This window comes from Eschrichtius robustus, chromosome 1, assembly GCF_028021215.1.
Source record: "Eschrichtius robustus isolate mEscRob2 chromosome 1, mEscRob2.pri, whole genome shotgun sequence".
Classification (NCBI taxonomy): domain Eukaryota; kingdom Metazoa; phylum Chordata; class Mammalia; order Artiodactyla; family Eschrichtiidae; genus Eschrichtius; species Eschrichtius robustus.
Window position 1 is genome coordinate 37,854,075 of NC_090824.1, and position 25,320 is coordinate 37,879,394.

Below are 25,320 nucleotides of genomic sequence, written 5' to 3' on the forward strand. Positions count from 1 at the left end.
TATTCTAACTTTTTGTAGCTGGAATATAGAAATACCCTTGGTTTTTATACATTGATCACATATAAACTTTGTTCAACTCTCCATTAATTTAATAATTTGTAGGATAGTCTCATCTGTTCTCTATAGGGAAAATCATCTCAGCTGAGAATAATGACAAGTATATTTGTTCTGTTGTAGTTGTACACCTTTTTTCCTTCTCATTGACTGAAAAGCTTTAATCAAGGTAATGACATTCAATTCCACAAATATGATCTCTTCACATTTCTAATAAGTACTAGGCAATAACATAAGCCCTCCAGATATCAGAGTGACTAAAACAAATATGGTCTGTTTGCTCAAGGAGATTAGACTGGTGTTTTAGAAATACTCTTGTGTCTGTAGGATGGAAAATGGACTGGAGAGAAGCAAGACTGGAGGCAGGTAAGCCAGGCCTAGTAAGAGGTTACTCTGCCAGTGTAAGGGAGAGATGATAGGGACCTAGATCAGGAGACTGCAGACAGGCCTGCTGCCTGATTTTATATGACTTGTGAACTGTGAATGGTTTTCACATTTTTAAATAGTTGAATAAAGTTGAAAGAAGAATGATATTTTGTGATACGTGTACATTATATTATTCAAAATTTTAGGGGCTATACAGTAAAGCTTTATTGGAACACAGCCGTGTTCATTCATTGCATAATTGTCTGTGGTGCTTTTGTGCTACAACAGCAGAGTTGACTAATTGTGACCCTGATTGTATAGTCCACAAAGCCCAAGATAGTTACTTTCTGGCTCTTTACAGAAAAAGACTTTGCTGGCCCCTGACCTTTAGGTGGCAGTAGAGAGAAATGGTGAATTTGAGAGTTATTAGGAGGTAGACTGACAAGGCATGGTGATTAACTGGGTGTGGCTGTAAAGAGGAAAAAGTGGAATAAAGGATTATTCCCAAATTTCCAGATATTTGGAAAGGTGAGAACTATTAGTTTGATTTATAGAGATAGAAAATACTGAAATCAGGTCAGATTTGTGGAAAGGAGCAGGAGCATGGAGGAGATGAGTTCTGTTTTAGATATGTTGAATTTGACGTGTAAGACAGCCATTTGGAACTATCTAGGAGGCAGCTGTATACAAGAAAGAGACCTGGACAGGTTTGGTGTCAACAACATAGACGTGCAGAACAAAGTGATTAGAGTGGATGATATTGCCCTCAGTGAGGATACAGAATAAGAAGAACAGAGGGTCTATAGGAAAAAAAAATTTAAAGACATCAATATTTAAGGAATGGATAGAGTAAAAAGAACCTGGAACAGAATCTGACAAGTAGCAGTTCAAGAGGTTAAGAGGATATCTTAAGGATTGTCTAACTAAGGCAGCGTGTGTGTGAGTGTGAGTGTGTGTGTGTGTGTGTGTGTTGGGGGGGGTGCAGTGTTCTAGTAACCCATTTGAACTAGCTTAAGCAAACAAACAAACAAACAAAAAAAACAGAAAATGTTATTTGAAGGCTAGAGGTGGCGTGTCTCGTGGAAGTCAAGGATAAGAAAGTGCTACCAGGCCTCCTGAGGGATTGGAGCTAGGCTCTGGAACGCTATCAGAACTAAAGGCATGCCATCCATCTTTGTTTCTTGAGGTTGCATGGTCTCTCATTTCTGCTTCTTTCTTTTCTGTCTCTACTTTGGCATGTGTATGTCAGCCTCACCCCTAGTTCTATGTCATTTCCAAATTCAAGCATGTAACAGAGACTGACTGACTTTCTGACTTTATTACTATTAGGAAAAAGAATCTAATCGGCTCAGCCCAGCCAATGGATTTGCTTCCCTAGAGCCAAGTGTCCGTGTCTGATTCAGGGGCTGTGGCCAAGAGAGCAGGATCACACAGTATGAGCATGTCTCCAGGGCCACACTGCTGGGTCTAAGTGGGGATGTTTGCAGAAGAGAGGGATATAGATTGGACAGTATCATAAAAAGAATATACTATAAACTACAAGTGAAAGAAAGAGAGGGTATTCTGGAAAAGGAAAGTAGTTAATATTGTTAAATGCTACTAAGAGGATAAACAGGATAAGTACTGAACCTTATAGAAGGCTTGGAAAATACAAGAATAGGAAAAAGCTAGCGTTAACTTTATTTCCTTACAATTTTGAAATAATTGGGACCATATTGTATACGGACTTTATTCTTTTTTTATTTAATATAAAGTGTGATGGTAAATTTTATGAGTCAACTTGGCTAGGCCACAGTACCCAGATTTTTGGTCAAACACTATTCTAGATGTTTCTGTGAGGATATTTTTAGATGACACTAACATTTAAATCAGTAGATTTTGGATAAAGTAGATTACCTTCCATAATGTGGGTGGAGCTTTATCCAATCAGTTGAAGGCCTTAAGACAAAAAAGACTGTCTTCCCCCAAGGAAGAGGGGATTCTGCCAGCAGACTGCCTTTGGACTTGAGCTACATCAAGTCTTCCCTGGGTGTCCAGGCTGCTTTCCTACCCTGAAGATTTTGGATTTGCCAACCTCCATAATCCTTAAAATAAATCCAATAATAAAGCCAATTCTTTATAATAAATCTCTCAATATATATGTATACATATACATCCTATTGGTTCTTTTTCTCTAAAGAATTCTGACTAATACATTATGTCATAAATTTTCTATCAGTAAAAATTCCTAGAAAACATTATTAATGAATGAAATATTTTCATATTCCTGCAAAATACTTTTTATACTATAGGGTTGTCCTTACTGTTGATATTATTATCTTTATAAACGAGGAAACTGCATTGCAAAGAGACTATAAAACTAGCCCACGGTCCCACACCTGAAGAAGTAGGCACCTTTTGGAGAGTCTGCCTAGTTCCCAACCCTCTAAAGGTTCCCTCACCTTTAGGGCTGCCATATTTTCTCTACATGTTCTTGCCCATCAGGAACTGAGAAGAGTACTGTTTGGGCAGGTTCCTCAATGAAGAAGTAGTGAATTCAGAAATCTTTATCTACCATGTGGACTGAAGAACAGAGAAACTAGTCTGCAGAAAAAGAAGAATGAAGTGGATATGTAAAGAGAAGAGATGGTCCTGTGACTGTCCAGTTTATAATTCCAGTTTCTTCTTGAAGCTTAGCCTCATTCTGCCCTAGGGTTCTGTGAGATGCTCTGTATCTTTAGAGATACATCTCTTTTTTTCCCCTCAAGATAATTTAATATCTGTTATTTACATTTTTAGAGTCCCAATAAATGCATGTAGTAAGTGGCTAGATCCAGGTCTGTGTAGCTCCAAAAACTGATATTTTATTTTATTTTTTTGGCTTCGCTGCATGGCTTATGGGATCTTAGTTCCCCGACCAGGGATTGAACCAGGCCCTTGGCAGTGAAAGTGCCGAGTCCTAACCACTGGACTGCCAGGGAATTCCCCAAAACTGATATTTTTAAGCACTACTTTATTATCAATAAATGTTGATTTATTCATTGTTGTATGGTATATATAATTTTATGATAAACATATTTATATATAAGCCTTGCCCTCATTTCTATTTCTTTAGTGAAGAATTCTAGGAGAGAGGTTACTGATTCAATGTATATGAACATTTACAGCTCTTTTATGTATTGACAAAATGCTTTCCAGACAGGTTGCCTCAATGTTTACTCCACTAGCAGTGTATGAGAACAGTGCAAGATATATCATTAATGTGTTCTTCCTGTCCTTTGTTGTTCATATGAACACTGTCCATTCCTCAAATTGAAAATATAATTTTTTTTCTTGGTGCTTGCCTTTGTCCCATGCTTAAGTTACTTTAAAAATTTTTGAATTCTACTAAGGACAGTCTTTGTAACTGCTTTTTAAAAAAAATTTTTTTTTTTTTGGCTGCGTTGGGTCTTTGTTGCTGCACAGGGTCTCCCCCTACCTGCAGCGAGTGGGGGCTACTCTTTGTTGCGGTGCGCGGGATTTTCACCGCGGTGGCTTCTCCTGTCGCGGAGCATGGGCTCTGGGCGCGTGGGCCTCAGCAGTTGTGGCTCGCAGGCTCAGTAGTTGTGGCTCACAGGCTCTAGAACGCAGGCTAAGTAGTTGTGGCGCACGCGCTTAGTTGCTCCGCGGCATGTGGAATCTTCCCAGACCAGGGTTCGAACCCGTGTCCCCTGCATTGGCAGGCGCATTCTTAACCACTGTGCCAGCAGGGCAGTCCTGTAACTGCTTTATTTGTAAGTAATTTTATTGATTTACTGACTTAAGTGAGTGTGAATGGAAAATGTCCTAATATAAAAAATAATTCCAATTATGAGTGATAAATATTTAAGGAAAGCATATCAGTAGGAGTAAAAACATTTGGTAGAATAACTGAAGGAAATGTTTAGATAAGTGTTCTGTGATAGGATTCGCAATGAAAAGATTAGATAGTGGCATGAAATTAAAAACATCTAGGAGGTCATATAATCTGTTTTGGGTTTGGTAATTTTTTATTGATTTGAAAACAGGAAGGATTTGTACCTTTTTCTTTCATCTTTTTGCTGTTGTTGTTGTCATTTTGCTTTTTTCTTTGGCTGCCCAGCTTGCAGGATCCCCAACCAGGGATCGAACCCGCACTCTCCGCGGTGAAAGTGAGGAGTCCTAACCACTAGACTGCCAGGGAATTCCCTCTTTCATCTTTTTTGATAAGATCTAAAGACTTAAGTAAAAACATTCTTTTTAGAGGAAATAACATAAATTCAGCAGATAAAGCTCAACATTCTCTAAGAAAAAGAAAATAGAAGCTAGCAACCCCTACCAAACTCAAAATTATAACCTATTTGTGTAGTGATAAAAGTGTAAAGTAATAAGCATGGTAAATTGGAAAAGTCATCAGAATAGGCCACTAGAATATAATACTAAATGTTATTTAGCATTGCTGGGTCTGTTTCTTATTTTGTAAAGAGAGGGGAGAGGAATTAGTGTAAGATCCTTTGTGCTTGTAATTAAGTGAAATTTGTACCTAGCCTCCATTCTAAGAAAAACGAAGTAAAATGTATCTGTGGTATTTTTGATCCTAGGGATACAAGGAATTAAACAAACAATACACTTTATACAGCTTAGTTTAGTGGTTAAGAGCTCAGACTTGTGAATCAGACTTCCAGTGTTTGAATCTCATCTCTGTAACTTAATACCTGTTTGATTTTGGGCCTCTCTCTGCCTGTTTCATTTAAATTAGAACACCTACCCCTTAGGGTTGTTCTGATGATTACATGAGCTAATATTTGTAAAGCTCTTAGAAAAGTGCCTGGTACATGGTAAATTGTACGTTAAATTATTTAATCTATTAACATCTCAGTAAAAAACAAACCCACACACATTTCTTCTAACATCTGCCTAGAATTGAATTTGGGGTATAAAAAAATCCAGTTTGAGTTTTCTATTGCAATGCCTTTTGCATTTTGAAAATTACTGTACTTAATTGCCTTTATTCCACTTACTCTCCCAAGTGCTGAGGCAGCTCCAGAAGAGCTGTTGTCATCCCAGACTAGATTTGCTCCCAACCCTGGAGATTTGAGTTAGGAATTAAAAAAAAAAAAAATCTCTACAGAATCTGTACTAGACACTGGAGAAATTTTCTGGGACCTTGTGAGCAAATAAGCTATATTATCCAAGAGACAATTAGATTAAAAATTATTTGACAGGTTAAAATCGTAATGAATTAATGAATTGGATACTGCCTGGAAGACGGGATTTACTAAATTTCTTTTGTTTCTACTCTGGTTTCTGCAGAGGGAATTAAGAATTTGTTGTTCATCTTAACTATCTGGAAAGCTGTGGGCTTTAGAGCTTCCTTTAGCAGCTCTAAAATGATGCAATCTATATAATATTACATGTAGCCCTTATCTTTTTTCGTCACAAATCCCTTCCCTATAATAGGAATTGGGAAATGGACTTATTTTGTTAACATAAGGCCACGTCAACTAGTTTGCTAATAAATAGTATTTCCTTATTGTGGTTTGTAATATAAAAGACATTTAAAATTATAATTAAGTTCTATTGATGAGTTCTTTTGCTAAATTGTGATATAAAAGTTTGACAGTGAAACAGTAACTAAGATGACAACAAATGTGTATAGGTCAAAACAGTAGATTGAGTTGAAAATATTTTAGTACACATTTTTATTAATATGTACATTAAATGACTGTATATGGGTCAGATTTTGTTTTACCTATTTGAACCAACATATTACTCTACATTAGTCTACCAGTGTGGAAAGTACCATGAAGGAAAACATGCTATTTTGATTAAATTTTTTTGATTATTTATTTTTCCTTTTAGTATAGAAAATATAGTTCATATTGTGTTGTTGAATGAAGTGGCTTTTATATTTCTATGCAACTTGAGTTACTTTGTTTTAGAAAGTGTATATTACTTTTAAAAGCTTAAGCTACAGAATCCTTACCTAATAATGTGTATTCTAAAACAAGTATTGGAAGTTCCCTTTCCTAGTTTACTCAACAGGATTTTCAGATTGCAGTTTATCATGGTGAATTCCAGAGATGCTCTTAGAACTAAAGTTTAACATAGCCCAAGTTTGAGGCCAGGAATTGAATGATACTGTGGCTTTTGACCCCAAGTTATCTTGAATGAGATACTGTAAGATGGATGTTCTTAGTGGCTAAAGGCTTACATTTACTTCATTCAACAAGTATTTATTGACTGCCTACTATATGCAGACACTAGACAATAATTAAAATAAATACTATTATTTTAAGGACATATAAGTATTTGTAATATATATGTACACATAGAATATACATAAAATATATCCTAATGCATAAATATATCCTGTCAAAGATAAGGGTGTTTAATTTCTTTTATTAATGTTTTGTAGTTTTCAGTATACCGTTCTTTTATTTATCTGGCTAAATTTTTTCCTAGGTATTTTATTCTTTTGGGTGCTATTGTAAACTGAATTGTTTTCTTAATTTCCTTTTCAGATTACTCATCACTGGTGTATAGAAACAAAACTTATTTTTGTGCATTGATCCTGTACCCTGCAACTTGCTGAATTCATTTCTTAACTCTAGTAGTTTTTTGTGGATTCTTTGGGATTTTCTGTTTTTAAGATCATGTCATCTGTGAATAGAGATAGTTTTACTTCCTAATTTAGATGCTTTTTATTTCTTTTCCTTGCCTAATTGCTCTGGCTAGAACTTACAATACAGTGTTAGATAGCAATGGTAAGAGGTAGACATCCTTGTCTTGTTCCTAATCTTGGCAGGCAGGGTGGGAGGGACCTTTCAGTCTTTCAACCATTGAACGTAATAGTATCTGTAGATATTTCATAAATGCCCTTTATCACGTTAAGGAAGTTCCCTTCTATTCCAAGGTTTTGAGAGCTTTTATTAGGAAGGAGTGTTGGATTTTGTCAAATGCTTTTTCTGCACCAGTTGAGATGATCATGTGTTTTTTGTTTTGTTTTTACTTCATTCTATTAATGTGGTGTATTACATTGATTGATTTTTCTTTGTTGAACCACCCTTGTATTTCTGGGATAAATGCCACTTGATCGTGGTGTATAATACTTTTAATGTGCTGTTGGATTTTGTTTGCTAATACTTTGTAGAAGATTTTTGCATCAGTATTCACAAGGGATATTGGCCTATAGTTTTCTTGTGATGTCTTTGTCTGGTTTTGATATCAGGGTAATAACGGCCTCACAGAATGAGTTAGGAAGTGTTCCCTCTGCTTCTGTTTTTTGGAAGAGCTTGGGAAATACTGACATTAAATCTTCCTTAAATGTTTGGTGGAATTCACCAGTGAAGCTGTCTGTACTCAGGTTTTTCTTTGGAGGTTTTTGATTACTTATTCACTTTCTTTACTTGTTGTAAGTCTGTTTAGACTATATTTCTTCTTGAGTCAGTTTTGGTAATTTGTGTTTTTCCAGGAATTTGTGTATTTCGTCTAGGTTATCTAATTTGTTAGCATATAATTGTTCATAGTTTTCTCTTATAATCCTTTTTTAAAAAAATAAATTTATTTATTTATTTTTGGCTGCGTTGGGTTTTCGTTGCTGCGTGCGGGCTTTCTCTAGTTGTGGCGAGCGGGGGCTACTCTTCATTGTGGTGCCCGGCCTTCTCATTGCGGTGGCTTCTCTTGTTGTGGAGCACAGGCTCTAGGCATGAGGGCTTCAATAGTTGTGGCACGTGGGTTCAGTAGTTGTGGCTTGCGGGCTCTAGAGCGCAAGCTCAGTAGTTGTGGCGAACGGGCTTAGTTGCTCCGCAGCACGTGGGATCTTCCCGAACCAGGGCTCGAACCTGTGTCCCCTGCATTGGCAGGCAGATTCTTAACCACTGCACCACCAGGGAAGTCCGTCTTATAATCCTTTTTATTTCTGTAAGATCAATAGTAATGTTTCCACTTTCATTTCTGGTTTTAGTTATTTGCATCTTCTTCTTCTTTTTTTGTCAGCCAGGCTATAGATTTATTAGTCTTGTTGTTCTTTTTAAAGAAATAACTTTTAGTTGTGTTGCTTCTCTTGTTTTTCTATTCTGTATTTCATTTTTCTCTACTCTTATCATTTTATTATTTCCCTCAGTTGCTAGCTTTGCATTTAGTTTGCTCTTCTTTTTCTAGTCCTCAAGGTACAGAGTTATGACTGATTTCTTTCTTTTTAATGTAGGGCTCCACTGCTATACACTTCCCTCTGAGTGCTGCTTTTATTGTATTACATGATTTTTAGTATGTTGTGTTTCGTTTTTATTTGTCTCTATTTTATAACTTCCCTGTGATTTCATCTTTGGCCTATGGTTATTTAAGGGTAGTTTAATTTCGGGACCTCCCTGGTGGTCCAGTGGTTAAGAATCTGTCTTCCGATGCAGGGGACATGGGTTCGGTCCCTGGTCAGGGAACTAAGATCCCACATGCCACGGGGCAGCTAAGGCTGCACCACAACTACTGAACCCTTCCGCTCTAGAGCCTGCAAGCCACAACTAGAGAGAAGCCCATGGGCTGCAACTAGAGAAGCCCCTGCACCGCAAGAAAGAGCCCTCGAGTTACAACGCGTGCCGCAACTAAGACCCAACACAGCCAAACAACAATTAAAAAAAAAAAAGAGTAGTTTAATTTCTACATACAGTTGATCCTCATTATTCATGGATTGCTTGTTTGTAAGTTTACCTACGCAGTAGAATTTGTTACTCGAGAATCAGTACATTCAGACCTGTGCAGAGTGGTGAAAAATTTGAGTCACCTGGCGTACATGTTCCCAGCCAAGGCTGAACAAGGCAATAAACTGCTTTCTTGTTTCAGCTGTTACACTGTAAACAAGAGTCCTTTTTGCAGTCTGTTCAGTACCACGTTTGTCATGTCTTTGTGCTTTTTTTTGATGGCTTTGCTGTTTAAAATGGTCCCCAAGCTGCAGTGTTGTTTAGTGTTCCTACATACAAGAAGGCTGTGATATGCTTTACAAAGGAAATATACATGTGTGAGGTAAGATTCATTCAGGCACCAGTTATAGTTCTTTTGGCCATGAGTTCAATATTAATGCATCAACAATATAGTACATCCAGAAAAGGGAAGAGGAAATTCGCTGATGTGTATGTAAGGCCACTCTGGAAATGCTGAAGTAGTATCTGTAGTGCCTGATGAAGCTATGGAAAAGATGGAAAAGTGGCTGACTTTGTGGATTCATGAGATGATAACCAATTAAAAAAAAGAAAGCATAGTGGACAGCATCGTTATGAAGCTGAAAGCCAATGAAATCATGTTACCCAGAGTAAGGAAAATATTAAATTCTTCTCTTGTAGTACTGACTGGCCTGCACATTTCAAAAGACTATACAGCATGAAAAATGTTAAACTTGCAATAATCCTGAGTCAAGATCAAGAGGCTGTGGGAGAATCTTTAGATTGTCTGCTAAGTGTTATTTAGGAAAAAGGCTATGTGGAAAAGCAGGTTTTCAATGCTGATGAGACTGGCTTGTAGAACTATTTCTCCAATTCTGTCAATGTTTGCTTCAGTTATTTTGGGGCTTTGTTTGGTGCAAATGTATTTACAATCATTATATCTTCGTAATGAATTGATCCTTTTATCAATAAATATTGTCCTTTGTCTTGGGTAACGATTTCTGACCTGAAGTCTGTTTTGTCTGATTTTAGTAGTGCCACATAGTTCTCTCTTTTGGTTACTATTTGCATGAAATATGTTTTTCCATTTGTTCACATTCAACCTATTTGTGTCTTTGGATCCAAAGTGAGTCTCTTTAGGCAGCATATAGTTGGATCGTGTTTTCTTATCCATTCTACCAATCTCTGCCTTTCATTGGAGAATTTAAACCATTTCCATCTAAAGTAATTACTGATAAGGAATGACTTTTGACATTTTGCTATTTGTTTTCTGTGTGTCTTACGCGTTTTTTACTTCTAATTTCCTACATTACTGTTTTCTTTTGTGTTTGAGTTTTTTATAGCGTACCTTTTTTTTTTTTTTACCTTGTTTTAAACTAGCCCACATGCTATATAGCAGACACTATGAGCACAGCTTCAGTACTACTATTCCTCCTTTTACGACCACTGAGACCAGTGTTCAAATCCAATGGGAAAGGGAACTGGAGGGTTATAGCGTACCATTTTGATTCCCTTCTTATTTCCTTTTGTGTATATTTTTTAGATACTTTCTTTGTGGTTACCATGGGGATTACAATTAATAACTAGATATATTTTGAAGGTATAACTGACACTTTTAATGGATTGGATGATAGGTATGAATGAGGAAGTCAAGGTTAACAACAAGGTATTTGGCCTGAGGAATGGAACAGTGGAGAAGTCATTTATTAGGAAGGAGATAACCATAGGAATTTAAGCTGGTCAGATGTGGAGATGGCAGAGAAATCAGGAGTTCAGATTTAGTCATGTTACATTTGAGATGCCTGTTAGATATTGATCACGTAGGCAGTTGGATATAAAAGTCTGAGATTCAGGAGAGGTGTCCTGGCTAGAGATGGAAATTTGAGTCATGAACATATGGATTGTATATAAATCCTTGGGACTGGATGAGATCACTAAGGGAGTGAGTGTAGATTGGGAAATGGGCACACTAATACTAAAGAGCTGTGAATAAAGGGGGGAACTAACAAAAATGACTGAAAAGGAGTGGTCTATGTATATTTTATATATTTGTAATAGATTCTGTCATTTCTTAGGAAAGGATAATTCCACATAAATCTGTTTTCTTTCCAGCAATATCTAAATGAGAACAGTGGTCCTAAATATTAGTGGTCCTAAATTTTAGAGACAGTTTAACATAAAATAAAAGGGTAGTTATAATTTGGATATTCTTAAATATAAAATAAGTGTGCCAGATGAATTGGTTATTATGCATAATCTTCCTCCCCGAACATGATCCCACTTTAGGAATAATGCTTTATCTAGTTTTTCTAGGTGGTTTTACTTTTTATAGTCATTATGATCTGTGATCTTTTTTATCTGCTTAAAAGATTGCTTGATAAAATACTTCTTTGCTTTGATACTGTAATTATACTGAATTCTGTTCTGTGGGGAGCGAATGTGAAAGTTATGTAGTCAGAACTGAATCAGGTCTTCCCCCAAATGTGTTTCTTTCCACAAAAACAATCTAGGGAAAATATTGTGAAGGTAGAGACCAATGGCTTAAAAAAATCAACCATCAATGAAAAAAAAAGTGACTTGTTCTTTTCCCAAGTAGTCATCTTACCCCAGTGAGGTCTAAAGGTGCTCTGGAATAGGGGAAGAGCCTCCGCATCTAGCTTGTTTGCATTCCTAACTCTCCCATTTAAACACCTTGGAGTTAGTAAGACTGAATAAAGGTGGATTAAGTTAAGTTAAATTCAGTTAACTTAAAATGTTTCTTTTTGCCTACCTTCAGTCCTAGCTTTTGAGACTTAATAAATGAATTTTTCTTCTATCTATTGTGTAAGAGAATTCCCACCAATAACTTTGTACTTTTTTACTTCCTTATGGGGTCTAAGTGAAAAAAGAGAAAGAAGAAAGACGCATGGGAGACTTTTTTGGTGGTGGTGGTGGTTTTTACTTCTTTGCCTCTCCCTTGCTATTAACAGTTTAAAAAAAAAAATTAACAGAAAAATTGAAAAAACCTGAGTGCCTGCTACAGCGACAAAAGCCACTGTTATCATCTCTCACCTAGATTGTAACAGCAGCCTCCTAACTGGTCTTCCTGCTTCCACCCTTGCTCCCTTATTGTCTAATCCCATGACACTGCTGTGCTCAAAACCCTGCAATGGCTCCCCATTTGATTCCCCCCAAAATCAGATTTCTTACGGAGGGCTCTCAGGCTCTGGTTGCCATGACCTCTCTCACCTCTCTTCCTACCTGCTCTCTCTATTCCAGCCACACTAGCTTCCTTGCCAGTCGCATTTCTTCATTAAAGACTTTGCTCTACCTGATCCCACTCCCTCATATTTGTTCTTTCCTCAGATACCTGGTTGGCTAATTCTCTCACTTCCATCCAGTCTTGCCTTAAATCTCAGCTTGTCAATATAAAGCCTACACTGACTATCTTTTAATACTTTAACCTGCCCCACTCACACTCCCATACTCCTGATCCTATTTCTGTTACAGTTTTAATTATGATAGGTGTGGTTATGCTCTGGTAATGACTTAACCCTGAAAACAGCTTAACAACAAAAGCTTATTTCTCATTTGTGTTTCATATCCATTACGGGTTAGCAAACAACTCTGTTCCACTTAGAACCTCAGGGACCCAGGCTGATGGAAGTTTGCCCATCTTGTGATGCATCTCAACATGCAGCTTCCAGCGTCACATCTGTAGGGAAGAGAGAGTTCATAGAATGATTGAAAGGGGCAGAAGTCACCTTTTTCCCAGTCATTGTCAAAACCAGTCACATGGCCCCAATCTAACTGCAAAAGGAGCACAAGGAATATTTGGTGAACATTACTGTTTCAACACCTGTTCTCTTTTTATTTCTCTATAGTACTTATCATGTTTTATTGTATACTTTGTATATTTTATATAAAATGTCATTTATATATTTACATATTGTATAATTTGCATATTTTGTGTTTATTATTTAGTGCCTTTCCTCAGCAACAATTTAAAACTTATTCTCCTAGAAAACCTCACTACTTACAGCTTCTTGGACACAAGCATTTCTTCATTTGCTCTTGCTGTTTGTAATGTCCTTTATCTTTTTTGCCCTGTGCTCCTTTTTCCTCTAAAGAGTAAATGCTCCTTATCTTTTGGAACAATTTGAATCTTAATCTGGGAGACTCAACTAACATCCTTAAACTAAGTTAAAAGCCCATCCCTTAGACTCCCTCTGAATTTTTATTATACTCCTATCATAGCCCTTAACCTCCTTATAGGGTTACATGTCTGTCTGCCCCATTAAGCAAGTTCCTCATGCATATGGAAGAATGCCTGAAGAAATACATGGAGCCTAGAAAAGAAACTATGAGGATCCGAATAAGGACAGTGTAAGTAGGGTGAAGAGATGACAGAATCAAGAAATATTTAGAAAGTAAAATCAGCAAGACTTGCTTATTGGTTGAATATGAGGGATAAGGGAGAAATCAAGGATAATTCATACTTCTCATTTAGATTATGATACTTCCAAATGAAATAAGGAATGTGAGAGGAGGAACAAGTCTAGATGGTAGGATGATGAGTTGGGTCTGAGGTATAGTAGGTTTAACTCCATAAGGATCTCAAGATGGAGATATGTGCAGGGGTTGGCTAAATGGTTCTTAATCCAAGGGCATGGATAGGTCTTCAGCATGCTAAGTAGTAGTTAAAAAATAAGAAAAGGTGAGACTGCCAGTAACTACTAAGGGCAGAACCCTTAGTTAAACTAACGTTTAAGGAACAATTAGAGGAATACATGCTCTTGTGCAGAAAACACAGAAAAAAATAGGTGGTGAAAGGGGAACCACGAGAGTGTGATGCTGTAGAAATCAAGGTATTTAGACTTTCAGGAAGAAATGTGTGGGCCATGTTAAAAGCAGTAGAGAAGTCAAATCAAAACAACTGTGTACTAAATCTTGACCACTCTTCTTGCAACCTTACTTAACTCTTTCAACTCCACTTCTTATTGAACCACCTTGAATTCTTATTGAATTGAACTATCTTGGCTTCAATTTCACTGAGAAATTTGAAGTTATCAGGCACATGCCCATCCATCAGTCATTTCCTCCTTCCCTTTAATATCAGGAGCTTCAAAGCCAAGTCTAATACCAGTGCCATTAATACTAAGAGCTGTCTACATTTTAAGTTTTTTCCCAATTTATGGCTTTCTGCTCCCAGTATCCCACCAAAATTTTTTGCAATAAGGTTGCCATTTGAAATTTTAGTGGAGGGGCAAAAATGGGCAACAAATTACGTGATGCTGAATATCAAAAGGAAGATGGGGAAATGGCAAATAGCAGTCAGTCACTGATGGAAGTGAGAGGGAGGTAATGCCTCCTCCCCAAGGGAGCAATGATATTCACCTGGACCAGATTCAGGCGTTATTCCAGAGGCACTTTCATTTTGAAGCTACAGTAAAAGTATGTCTCTTACCTGTTTTTCTTCTGTAGCATACCAGTGATTGAATCTTTACTGTAGAAGCAAAAATGAGCCAATTCCCACAACGAAGATTGTAGAAACATTCCATTTGATTCATTTGTTCATTCATGTAAAAGGATTTCCTGAATGTTTGCTATGTGCCATGCTTAGGGTTAGGTGCTGGGAATACAACGGAGAGTAAAAAACACATAGTTCTTGTTCTCCTGGAGTTTTGTAGTATAGTGATTTTTTATTTGCTTGTTTATATTTAACCTAATTTATTTAACTAATTTTACTTTTTTTTCCCTTTAGTATCCTCTTATATATGGACTGATTCTTATTCCCTGCTGGTGTTCTCTAGTTTGCCTAAGTAGAATTTACATGGGCATGCACTCCATTCTGGTAAGGAAAACATTGTATTCATAGAGCTTTATTTTTTTCTAAAATCGACAGGCAATTGTATAATTTTTAATCATTTTCAAACTTACTGGAAACCTAAATGAGAAAATATAGTTAGTTACTGTAAATCTTCTTTGTTTTGCAAAAATAGAAACAGGATGCTTTGTAAAGTTTTAATATAGTTATCACGTATTTCGTACAAACAGTTCCCACGATAACCAAGTATTATACTCAGGATAACATTTCTCCCTCCTTCCAGTTTCACTTTTATTTTCTCATTCTCTTCTATGCCTTTCCTACCACTGAGTCAAAACCAACAATGTAAATACAGACACCAAGGAGCTCTACTTATAAGTGAGGACCCCGTGACTAGAAGCTAAATGAACTTAAACTGTCCTGGTGCCACTTGTATTTGAATATTAAACTCTAGTTTTCTTCTCTGTCCTGACAGTATTTTAGGGCTTACATCAGGTATTTTATTTTGAGAATGCAATTCAGTTTCAAAAGCAGCAGCACAGAGACCCTGTACTCTTTCAGCCAGACACACCTACTTGCTTCCCTTCCCCTCTATCGCACTGACATTTCCTAGTTCTGGCCTGCACCATCTCTTAACCGGATTACTGCAGCAGCTTCTTAGTTAGCAGCCCCACTTCCAACAAGACGCTGCTCTGAACAGTGTTTAGCCTCCTGTTGTAGTTTACTGCCCAACACACAAGTATGATGCCATACTGAATGACTTATGTTTCCTCAGATGCAAAGGGTGTTTCATATCCCAACACCGTTAGGAATGCCTTAACCTCCACATGGAATGCCCTTTTCCTTTTCTTTGCCTAACGGACTATCCTCTCCTGTTCTTCACGACTCACAAAAAAACATTATCTCCTAAAGCCTCATTACCTTCCCCATCTTTCCTTTCTCAAGACTGGTTAGGTAGCCTTTCTCCCAGAGCATCTTGAACATAATTCTGGCATAGCACTTATGCTAAATTGCTATTGCTTTTTTCTTTATCTCTCATCCCCACTAGATAATAAGCAACATGAGAAAAGTAACTCTCTATCCCTTGCATTTAGTGTGGTGTCTCTTAGGACACTGTGAATGTATTATGTATTATCTTGTAGATAAAGGATCAGAAGAAAGGTGGAGAGATAGAAATGAATTCATGGAATCCAAAAGTTTATAATGGGTTGTATAAAATTTTTCTTGTCCTTAACAAGTTCACATTTTTAGACTTTTCGACTCAAAGTGTCTCATTAGCTTATCTCGTAGCTGTAGAAGTATTGGGTTTCTACTTCTTCCTCAGATTGCTTGCTTCCAGCAGCTGCCCCTTCACTAGTAAATTTCCAGAAGTCCCAAATGCTATGTTAAGAAGCAAACTATTTGTGTTTTATTTTTTATAATTATTTATATTAATGCAAATTATTAATTGGCATATAATTCTATCTTTCTGACTAATCTCTACTAATTTTATAATAGACTAAGTATCACATTTTTATATCCAATCTAATATTAGTCACAAGAAAATGTTTTCCATCTCTGTGCCATGTTACAGTTATTCCCTTCCACTACCAATTAGCAATATTGCACCTAAAAAACTAACGAAAGGTTATGCATCTATGAATGATAATATTATCCCTAGATTCATTATCATCATAAAAGAGGAATAAGAATCTTAATATATTGAATATGTAATCTCAACCATGCTGTTCTTAATAAAAAGGAAATGTATAGTGAATTGATTAAATATTCAAGCTGAGTTCAGTTCATGTTTAGATACTGGATAACATCTGTTCTTGAATCAGCTGAAGTAAAAACAATATTGATGTATTCTTTTTCATATCATGAGTCTGACAACCAAATCGTGAGTCCGATAACCCTTGGTCTTTTTTTTTGGCCACACTGTGAGGCTTGTGGGATCTTAGTTCCCAGACCAGGGATTGAACCCGGGCCCCAGCAGTGAGAACACCAAGTCCTAACCACTGGACCACCAGGGAATTCCCCAGCCCGTCTTTTAATTATTCAAAAATGATCTTGTCCCATAAAATGTCTTTATCAGTTTTATTCTGACTAGCTACTGAATTTTATTATGTATAGCATTGCAAGTTGTTTTTCTTTTAAAAGTAAAATCACAGATGACTTGCAAGCATTGTAAATTATGTTTCTGTGTTATAAGCACAATTATTCCTAATCAATATTATATTGGTTTTATCATTTGATAATTGATATATGAAATTATAGTCCTAATGAACCCCCCCTTTTTACATTATGGATCTAATATATTCCCACAATTTTCACTTTTTCCTATATTTTAATGCTTCAGTAATTACCCGCATTTTGAACTATTTTCTTAATCATAATTTGTATCTTCATTGTTTATTGTGAAATTACTATGGAACTATAGGCAGAGTATGGCCTAGAAGTTACTAATAGGTGCTTAGATGCCATATTATCTAGGCAGATGTCTTTATTAACATTAAGAAGAAAGTTCTAATAATGTAGTCTAAATAATTTATAATGAGCACTTTGTTGAGTATTTTCCATATGCTTTGTTTTTATTGTTATAACACAAAGAGCAACACTTAAGTTTATTTTTAACATTTGCCTACCTTCCTAAACAGATTTTCTTAATCCCCAGAAAAGTAGAGGAGTTACTACATCCATTTCTCCTCTATTTATGTATGTATATATGTATGTATGTATTTATGTATTTGTTTGTTTGTTTATTTTTTTGGCCGTGCCATGCGGCATGCGGGATCTTAGTTCCCCAAACGGGATCGAACCCGTTGGGAGTGCAGAGTCTTAACTTAATGGGGAAGTCCCCATTTTTCCTTTATTCATTATCAAACCTAGCTCTAAAAATTTCTTGAAACACAAGCCATTTTTAAATTACTAGATTAAGTACTTGACAAATTACTATTTTGTTTCTACATTACTAAAATTATGAATATGTTATAATTACATTTACCCAAAATTGTACTAAAAGTTTATTTTTCTATATGTGGAAAGTCTTTTTCGAAAGGTATTATGAGATCATAAAGTAGAATGTACTTCTCAAACCCATTTTTATAACAAGACATAAAAATCAAACTAACCAAACAACAGGAAAAATCCTGAAAACGTTATAGAGAAAGATCCAGAACAGTAAACACTAAGAGTTTTAATAGTAGTTATTTCTGGGTAATAATTACTTGTTATCGTTTATCCATATTTTCTAGTTTTTCTGTACTGAACATGTATTAAATTTGAATTTTAATTAAAGATAAAAATTTCAAAATCCATCCCTAATAATGCCTTTATAATCAAGGATTGCATTCCAATAATACATTTTGTTGTTAGAAACCCTGTTGGCATCACTGACATGTTGAATTAGAAGCAGAACACCTGAAATATGTTACAATTAAAAAAAAAACAAAGCCCTAGGAGCCAGCAGAAGTCTTGAATTCTAGCCTCAGTGAATCACCAGCCTCTCTAGTTTTATTTACTGATTGGAAGAAATGAAAAGGAGACAATTTCAAATTTAATACATAATAAATCTTTATTGAATTTATGGTATTTGATATCTTCTACCGTAAATTTGATAACCAGGAACATTCCATTCAAATGTGTAATTATTAACTTTTACGGCATATATGTTATCTATAATTAATAAGTATCTAAAATTATTTGCTAAGCTTCTTTTTGGAAAATTTCCTACTTTGAGTTCTTTATGCTACCTTTAACATCAGCTTTTCTTTATTGAATACTTTGTGCTGTAATGCTTAAAACCACTTTGTTACACATTTTAATATTGTACATTAAATTGATATTACAATGATAGCCACCATGTTTATGTCCTGAATTCAATCATTCTTCCTTCTGGTTCTGTAGCATGGAAATTAAATGTGCCTTTTTATCCAGGATAATATTATAAGTAATTAATAATTCAATCAGAAAAGGAGGCAGATTTGTATAGAGACTTGTAGCAATCTAAGTTTATTGTTCATAGAGCTATAAAAGAAAAGCAGAGGACAACAAATATTGGATGTTTTATGTCATACTGAAATATACATCTAAAAATATAATTGATGTGTTATCATATATATATATAATCATGTAAATCAGCAAGTAAAAGAAAATCCAAAGGAATAGTTGCCCTAAAGACACAAATATACATTGTATAGAAAAGGAATAGTCCATAAACATATGAAATAATGCTTAATTAATTATCAGGGAAATGCAAATTAAACATCAAGAAATACCAACAACTGATGGGATGTAAATTTCTATAAACATTTTGGAAATTTTTTATTGTCTTGTAAAATTGAACATGCACATATACTATGATTCTGCCATTACATTCCTAGGCATATGTCCTGGAGAAACTTTCATAGACCCATACAGGGAACATAAAAAGAAAGAACATAGAGGCATTGTTTATAATGCTGGTTGGTTTAAGAATATATACCAATTAAGAAAGCATTCAAGCTCAACCATAACCAATGAACTAATCCAAAAGCTGAAAACGTCCTAAGTGACCATCAGTGGGAAAATAGTTAAATTGTATAACCACACAATAAAATATTATATAGTTGTGGCAGTGAATGACCTATAACTAACTACATATGATGAATGAATCTTAAAAACTTAATGTTAAGTGTAAAAAGCAAATCAAAGGAGACTGCATACTGCCTAACATTTTTATAAAGCTCAGAAAGAAGCAAAACTAGGTAATGTTTTATTTGGAGATATGTAATAAAACAGTTTTTAAAAGCAGGTATTTATTCAGCTAATACTCAGGCTTATGCAGAGTGATAGAACTAGGAAACAGCATACCAATAGATTCAAAGTACTGGTAATATTATAGTTCTTTTTTGGGGCAGTGATTTCATAGATACTCTTTTTGTAATTTCACATGTACTTTACGTATCTTATTCTATGTACTAACTATTACATAATAAAAATCTTAGGACAGAAAAACGTTAAGCAACTACTCTGTTGCTTAACTGTATTGAATGCTGTTGAGAAGTAACCATTGTTTTGGGCAGCATAAAGGTCACTAGTATCCATGAAAAGAGTGGTTTCAATGCAGTGATGAGTTTAGGAAAAAATAGGAAGTGAGAAAGTGGAGGCAGTGAATATAAGCAACTCTTCTGATAAATTTTTCAGGGATACTAGATCCCAGGATTTCGTTTTGTTTGTTTTAAGGTGGAAATTCTGAAACAGTTTTGTTCATGTCAGGAATGATTCAGAAAGGAAAGTTCTTTTAATAATAGTGTTATTTCCTCCAATAAACCATCTTCTATTTTCTACCCGGTTGTTTGTACCTAAAAGTAGGAGTCATTTTTGATCCCTTTTTCTTTTGCTTCTCTCTTACATTCAGATCATCACCAAGCTGAAGTTCGTCACCTCTAATTTTAAAATATTTTACTAAATCCATCTATGTACATCTCTTTATATGGACCATATCTAGAGTGAACCACTACAGTAGCCTCCCACTAGTGTCTCCTGTCTTCCATACTTTACCCCTATTATATATTCTCTACACAGCAGATGGAGTGTTCTTCTACAAATATCCATCAAATTTTATTACACTCCTACTTGGGAATCTTTCAGACTCCCTATCACTTTTGAAATAAAATCTGAACTTCTTACCTAGCCTACAGGGGCCCTCTCTACATGATTTGACATGTGCCTGTCTCTTGGATCTCATATCACATCACTCTTCTCACTATTTGAGCCACACGGAATTTCTCTCAGTTCCTTGAACTCACTAGGTTCTTTTCTGCCTCAAGGCCTTGGCACTTGGTATTCCCTGTACCTGGGACACTTCTCCTTAGATCTAAAGATAGGGCTGACTCTTTTTTGGAATCAGATTTCTGCTCAAGGGTCACCTCCTCAGACAGGTTTCCCTAATCACTCTAATAGGGTCTTTCATCATTCTATCCCATTGTCTTGTTTTAATTTCTTTATAACAATCTGAAATTGTAATATTTATCTATTTTTTACTCACATGGTTATTGTCAGTCATCCCCACTAAAATGTAGGCTCTATGGCAGTAGGAATCTTTTCATTTATTAAGCAGTGTATCCTCAGCCCCTAAAATAGTGTCAGGCACATGTAGGTGCTCAATAAGTATTTGTTCAGTGAATAAATGAATGAATGGGAAAAGGAAAAATAGGCTTTGTATCCTCTTTAGTCATGGAAATAATTATGTATTTAAATGTGTGATTATTATAGTAAATGCATGAAGATGAAGTCTTTGAAAAATAAGTACAGTTGATCCTTGGACAACGTGGAGGTCAGCACAATCAAAAATCCACCTATAATTACAGAGTGCCCTTCATAAACTTGGTTCCTCTGTATCTGCAGTTCCTTTGTATCAGGGGTTCTGCATCCTCAGATTCAACCAACTGGGGATCATGTAGTACTGTACTACTGTTTACTGTTGAAAAAAATCAGCAGTTAAGTGGATCCACACAATTCAAACTCATGTTGTTTAAGGGTCAGCTGTATATTGTTTTTCCCAGAAATCACAACTACATACGTTAAGCATAGTTTATTGTTCATTTGAATATACATTTGTGTATAGCATATATGTATTAATTTGTAAAAGGGCAGAACTATAAAAGTATAATCATTTTATTATCATCAATGAATCTTTTTAGTATTATTAAAACAGCTTTTAGTACCTATTATATAAAATTTACTTTAAGAATGTGGCATATTTAAAAAATGTACATTTATTAACATTGAAATGTGAAATATATATATATATATATTTCCTTAAATGCCAAAAAATTATTATACTAAACAACTCTACCTTCTTCTTTTCTCAGGATGTTATTGCTGGATTCGTATATACCATTTTAATCTTAGCTATCTTCTATCCATTTGTGGACCTGATTGACAACTTCAACCAAACTCACAAATATGCTCCATTAATCATCATCGGGCTTCATTTAGCCTTGGGGATCTTTTCTTTCACTCTAGACACTTGGAGTACATCCCGGGGAGACACAGCTGAGATTCTAGGAAGTGGTGCTGGGATTGCATGTGGATCTCATTTTACCTATAAAATGGGTCTAATATTAGATCCTCCTCTGGATATATTACCTTTACCTAGGCACCCCATTTCAGTGACTCTGTTTGGAAAAGCCATATTGCGGATTCTCGTAGGGATGTTGTTTGTACTAGTAGTCAGAGATATAATGAAAAGGATCACTATTCCTTTAGCCTGTAAAATCTTCAATATACCGTGTGATGATGTTCGAAAAGCAAGACAGCACATGGAAGTTGAACTTCCTTATCGGTATCTTACCTATGGAATGGTTGGTTTCTCTATCACATTTTTTGTTCCTTACATATTTTTCTTTATTGGTATCTCTTGATGGAGAAATATTATTTACAATAAGAAAGGAGGGTATCAGTTACTGATATCTAAAACCATATTCTAGTTAAAAGCCAAATCAGAGTTAGGCTTTTGCAGGAATTTAACTTAAATAATTATTTAAGTAAATTCATGAGTCAGGGCATTTTATCATTGCACATCCAGTTATTGTTTTAGGTGAGCTGAGCTATTTCAACATTGAGAAAATGATAAGTATCCATTTGGAATGTTCATGTAATATTTGGAGAGTTTTGTGCTATTATGGATTCAAGTTATATATAATATATATTAAGGAACATAATATACAATTATGTATCTAATATATGTTATATATAAAATAATATACCTAAGTTTTTTTTTAAACCATGGGGGTGTATTATAAAATCAATAATAATATGCAAACAGTTGTGCCTGTGTATTTGGACTTAATACAGGTATGTTGTTATTAACAGATATATTTAATGTTTATTTACTATGGGAGCCATTTCCTGATCAAATTGCATAATTACTAGACCAGAATTCGTATGCTACCACATATTGATTTACTGCCTCTTTTTATACTGCCATCACCTTTCACGTTACTCATGATGTTGAACATAGGAGGCATTTTTAATGGACCAAATTTTCAGAAAAATTAGTTTTTGGATTCCTTTTTTTGTTTCCCAGTTCTGTACACTGTGTTGAATGTACTTTATTTGCACTTGTTCTGGACATTAGTTTAATAATTCAGGTACTGAATTTTATTGCTTGCTAATTGTGCCTTTCTGTTGCTGAATTAAGAAATGCCATGTATACTGTGATATAAAAATAAGACTAACCTTATCTTAAGTTACATATAATCAGACAAATATTTTAAAAAATATCTGTCAAGCTAACAGGGCTAGCAGTAAACCACCTTCAGTTCTTTAGCCTTTGTTTAGAAAGAAATGTGGAATGGACTAAACTTTCTCACTAATTTATTGGGAACCTAAATGGATAAATATTTCCATTTTTGTAGGTATTTTTCTGTGCATTGTAAGTTATAGGAACAAGATATATTTTTTGTACATTGTCTTGATCGTTTATACTACAGGTAGATATTTCCAATGAATGGAACTGTAATTGAACTTTATAGATGGGACAATGCACGTTTCATATGTAAACAAACCATGTTTCTAAATTATTTGGAAATGATTGGGTTTAGCAGTGTTAACTTTTAATACCATTTATTAGCTACTACGGTAAATTATAAAATTTTAAAGTATCAGTATTTTAGGCCCTATTTTTTTTTTCAACCTTTTATTATTTCCATGGTGGAATATTTGAGTATAAATATTAAACTATTCTTTATTCTGTTCGTGCCTTTATATTTTGAAGTGTAATTGTAATTAGGTTAACATTAAGTTTATTTGTAGTAAGTTTTTCATAAAGAAGAGAATTAACTTTCCATGTAAATGAGCATCAGGTATGGAATTACTGACTTAGTGCAATATCTGTCTGATTATCCAGAGGTATCAACTTAAGATGTTTCTATGTTGGGCAGCAAAACTATTTGAGCTCATATTTTTATAATTCTGATTGAGAATTTAGGGACATGGTAATTTTTGCCAATAGTGAATCTGATAATTGTAAGTAAAGCAACTAAATTTTCGACATTTACCTATTAACAGAAAACCAAGGCACTTAGGAACATATCGGTACGTTGGAAAATGTGCAAAGAACTTTTCTTTCAAAATGTGTTCACTGAATCAAATTTTAGGGACTATTTCCCATAATTTGAGTATATGCTATCTTATTAATTTTTATATCTAGCTTAAAAGGTATTTGAAAATATTCCATTTCTTTGTGATTTATTATTTTCTGTCCTATGATAGTTCCATGCTAAATGTATTTTAAAATAAAAGCCAAATTCAAGATTGGAGGGTGTTTTGTTTGCCTTCTATGCATTTGTTTCTGTATTGTCTGGTAGAGATTTGTAAAATATATCTAGTATTTTCATTCTAGCAGTCTTTTCCTGTGAAGCATTTTATTCAATATAAGTACTGTTTTTAGAAATAGAAGACATTGAAGAAATTCTTTAAGGTTCAAACTGCTTTGGGCTCTATATATGATCATTCTGACACTGTACTTTTAGTGAAAAGTTTCATAACTTTGTTTTTAAAACTTATGCCTAAAACATGTTTCAGTAAAATCCACGACTAAGTATTGTAGGTAGTTGACTGTTAATCCATTAATTCAGGAATTAATCATAATACAAGGAACAGGTACTTTTACAAGCAAAATAAACATATGGACATTTCATTTTGTAATTATAAAGTGCCATGACATGTGAACTGCAAAAACTAGGGCTTCCCGAAAGTCATTATAAGACCTAATATAAAGCAATGCTACTATAGTAGACTTATGTAATTTAACTTTATCTACTAGCTTTCTTTACAAGTAATGTTTATTAAATGTGTCTTTCAAAGACAACATAAAAATTAATTCAGTGATATGAGTATAATTTAAAGGCAGATTTTCATAAAATGTTTGATAAAGATGAGTAAATGTTAAAATGTTTTTATTTTGAGTAAAGTTGTATATAATCACACAATTTTATACGGCAAAGATTTTTTATTGCCAAAGCAATTTCATTCTTGTTAATGAAGAATGTTTACTCTAGATTTAAAACCAAACTGTTTAATCTGGACATCAATAAGGCCCAGTTTTTAAAATGCAACTTTGTAGCTGAATTAGTTTTTCTGAAGGGAGTTTTTGTTGCTTGCTGTGGAGATTATTTTGAGAAAGGGAAGAGGCAATAGTTTGAGAAAGTAATTTTGATGTAGTGGATGTTACTATGCTATTATTTTGTCAAATTTTGGTCATGTTCTTCCAGTTTTTGCTGTTATATACATAAGTTAAAAAGAAAACTTTTAAACTTGAATGTTAAATAACTTTTACACTTGGATTTTAATGGTGGTTACATAGGCTACAAATAGCACAATAAAAATAAGTTTTAACATGCTAATTACAAAGGACATTTTAGAAAGCTCTTCATTTTTAAGCACACCAGACCACTACAAATCTTTATAAACAAAGCATGCCATGCCTTCCTTGTG

General features: G+C 34.8%; 1 protein-coding gene and 1 non-coding gene across 2 annotated transcripts in view; one reads left to right on the forward strand and one right to left on the reverse strand.

Moving 5' to 3' along the window:
* SGPP1 (sphingosine-1-phosphate phosphatase 1) overlaps positions 1–24,141 on the forward strand; it is a 33,896-nt gene extending 9,755 nt beyond the window's left edge. Inside the window, exons 2-3 of the mRNA XM_068544322.1 lie at positions 14,794–14,883; positions 21,693–24,141. Of these exons, the coding sequence (XP_068400423.1) occupies positions 14,794–14,883; positions 21,693–22,244 (642 nt within the window). The 3' untranslated portion in view covers positions 22,245–24,141. The remainder of the gene's footprint in view (positions 1–14,793; positions 14,884–21,692) is intronic.
* Positions 10,415–10,540, reverse strand: LOC137752616 (small nucleolar RNA SNORA61). Its single transcript, XR_011071236.1, has one exon. It is a non-coding gene; the product is annotated as a small nucleolar RNA SNORA61 (small nucleolar RNA).
* Positions 24,142–25,320: the final 1,179 nt, after the last annotated feature.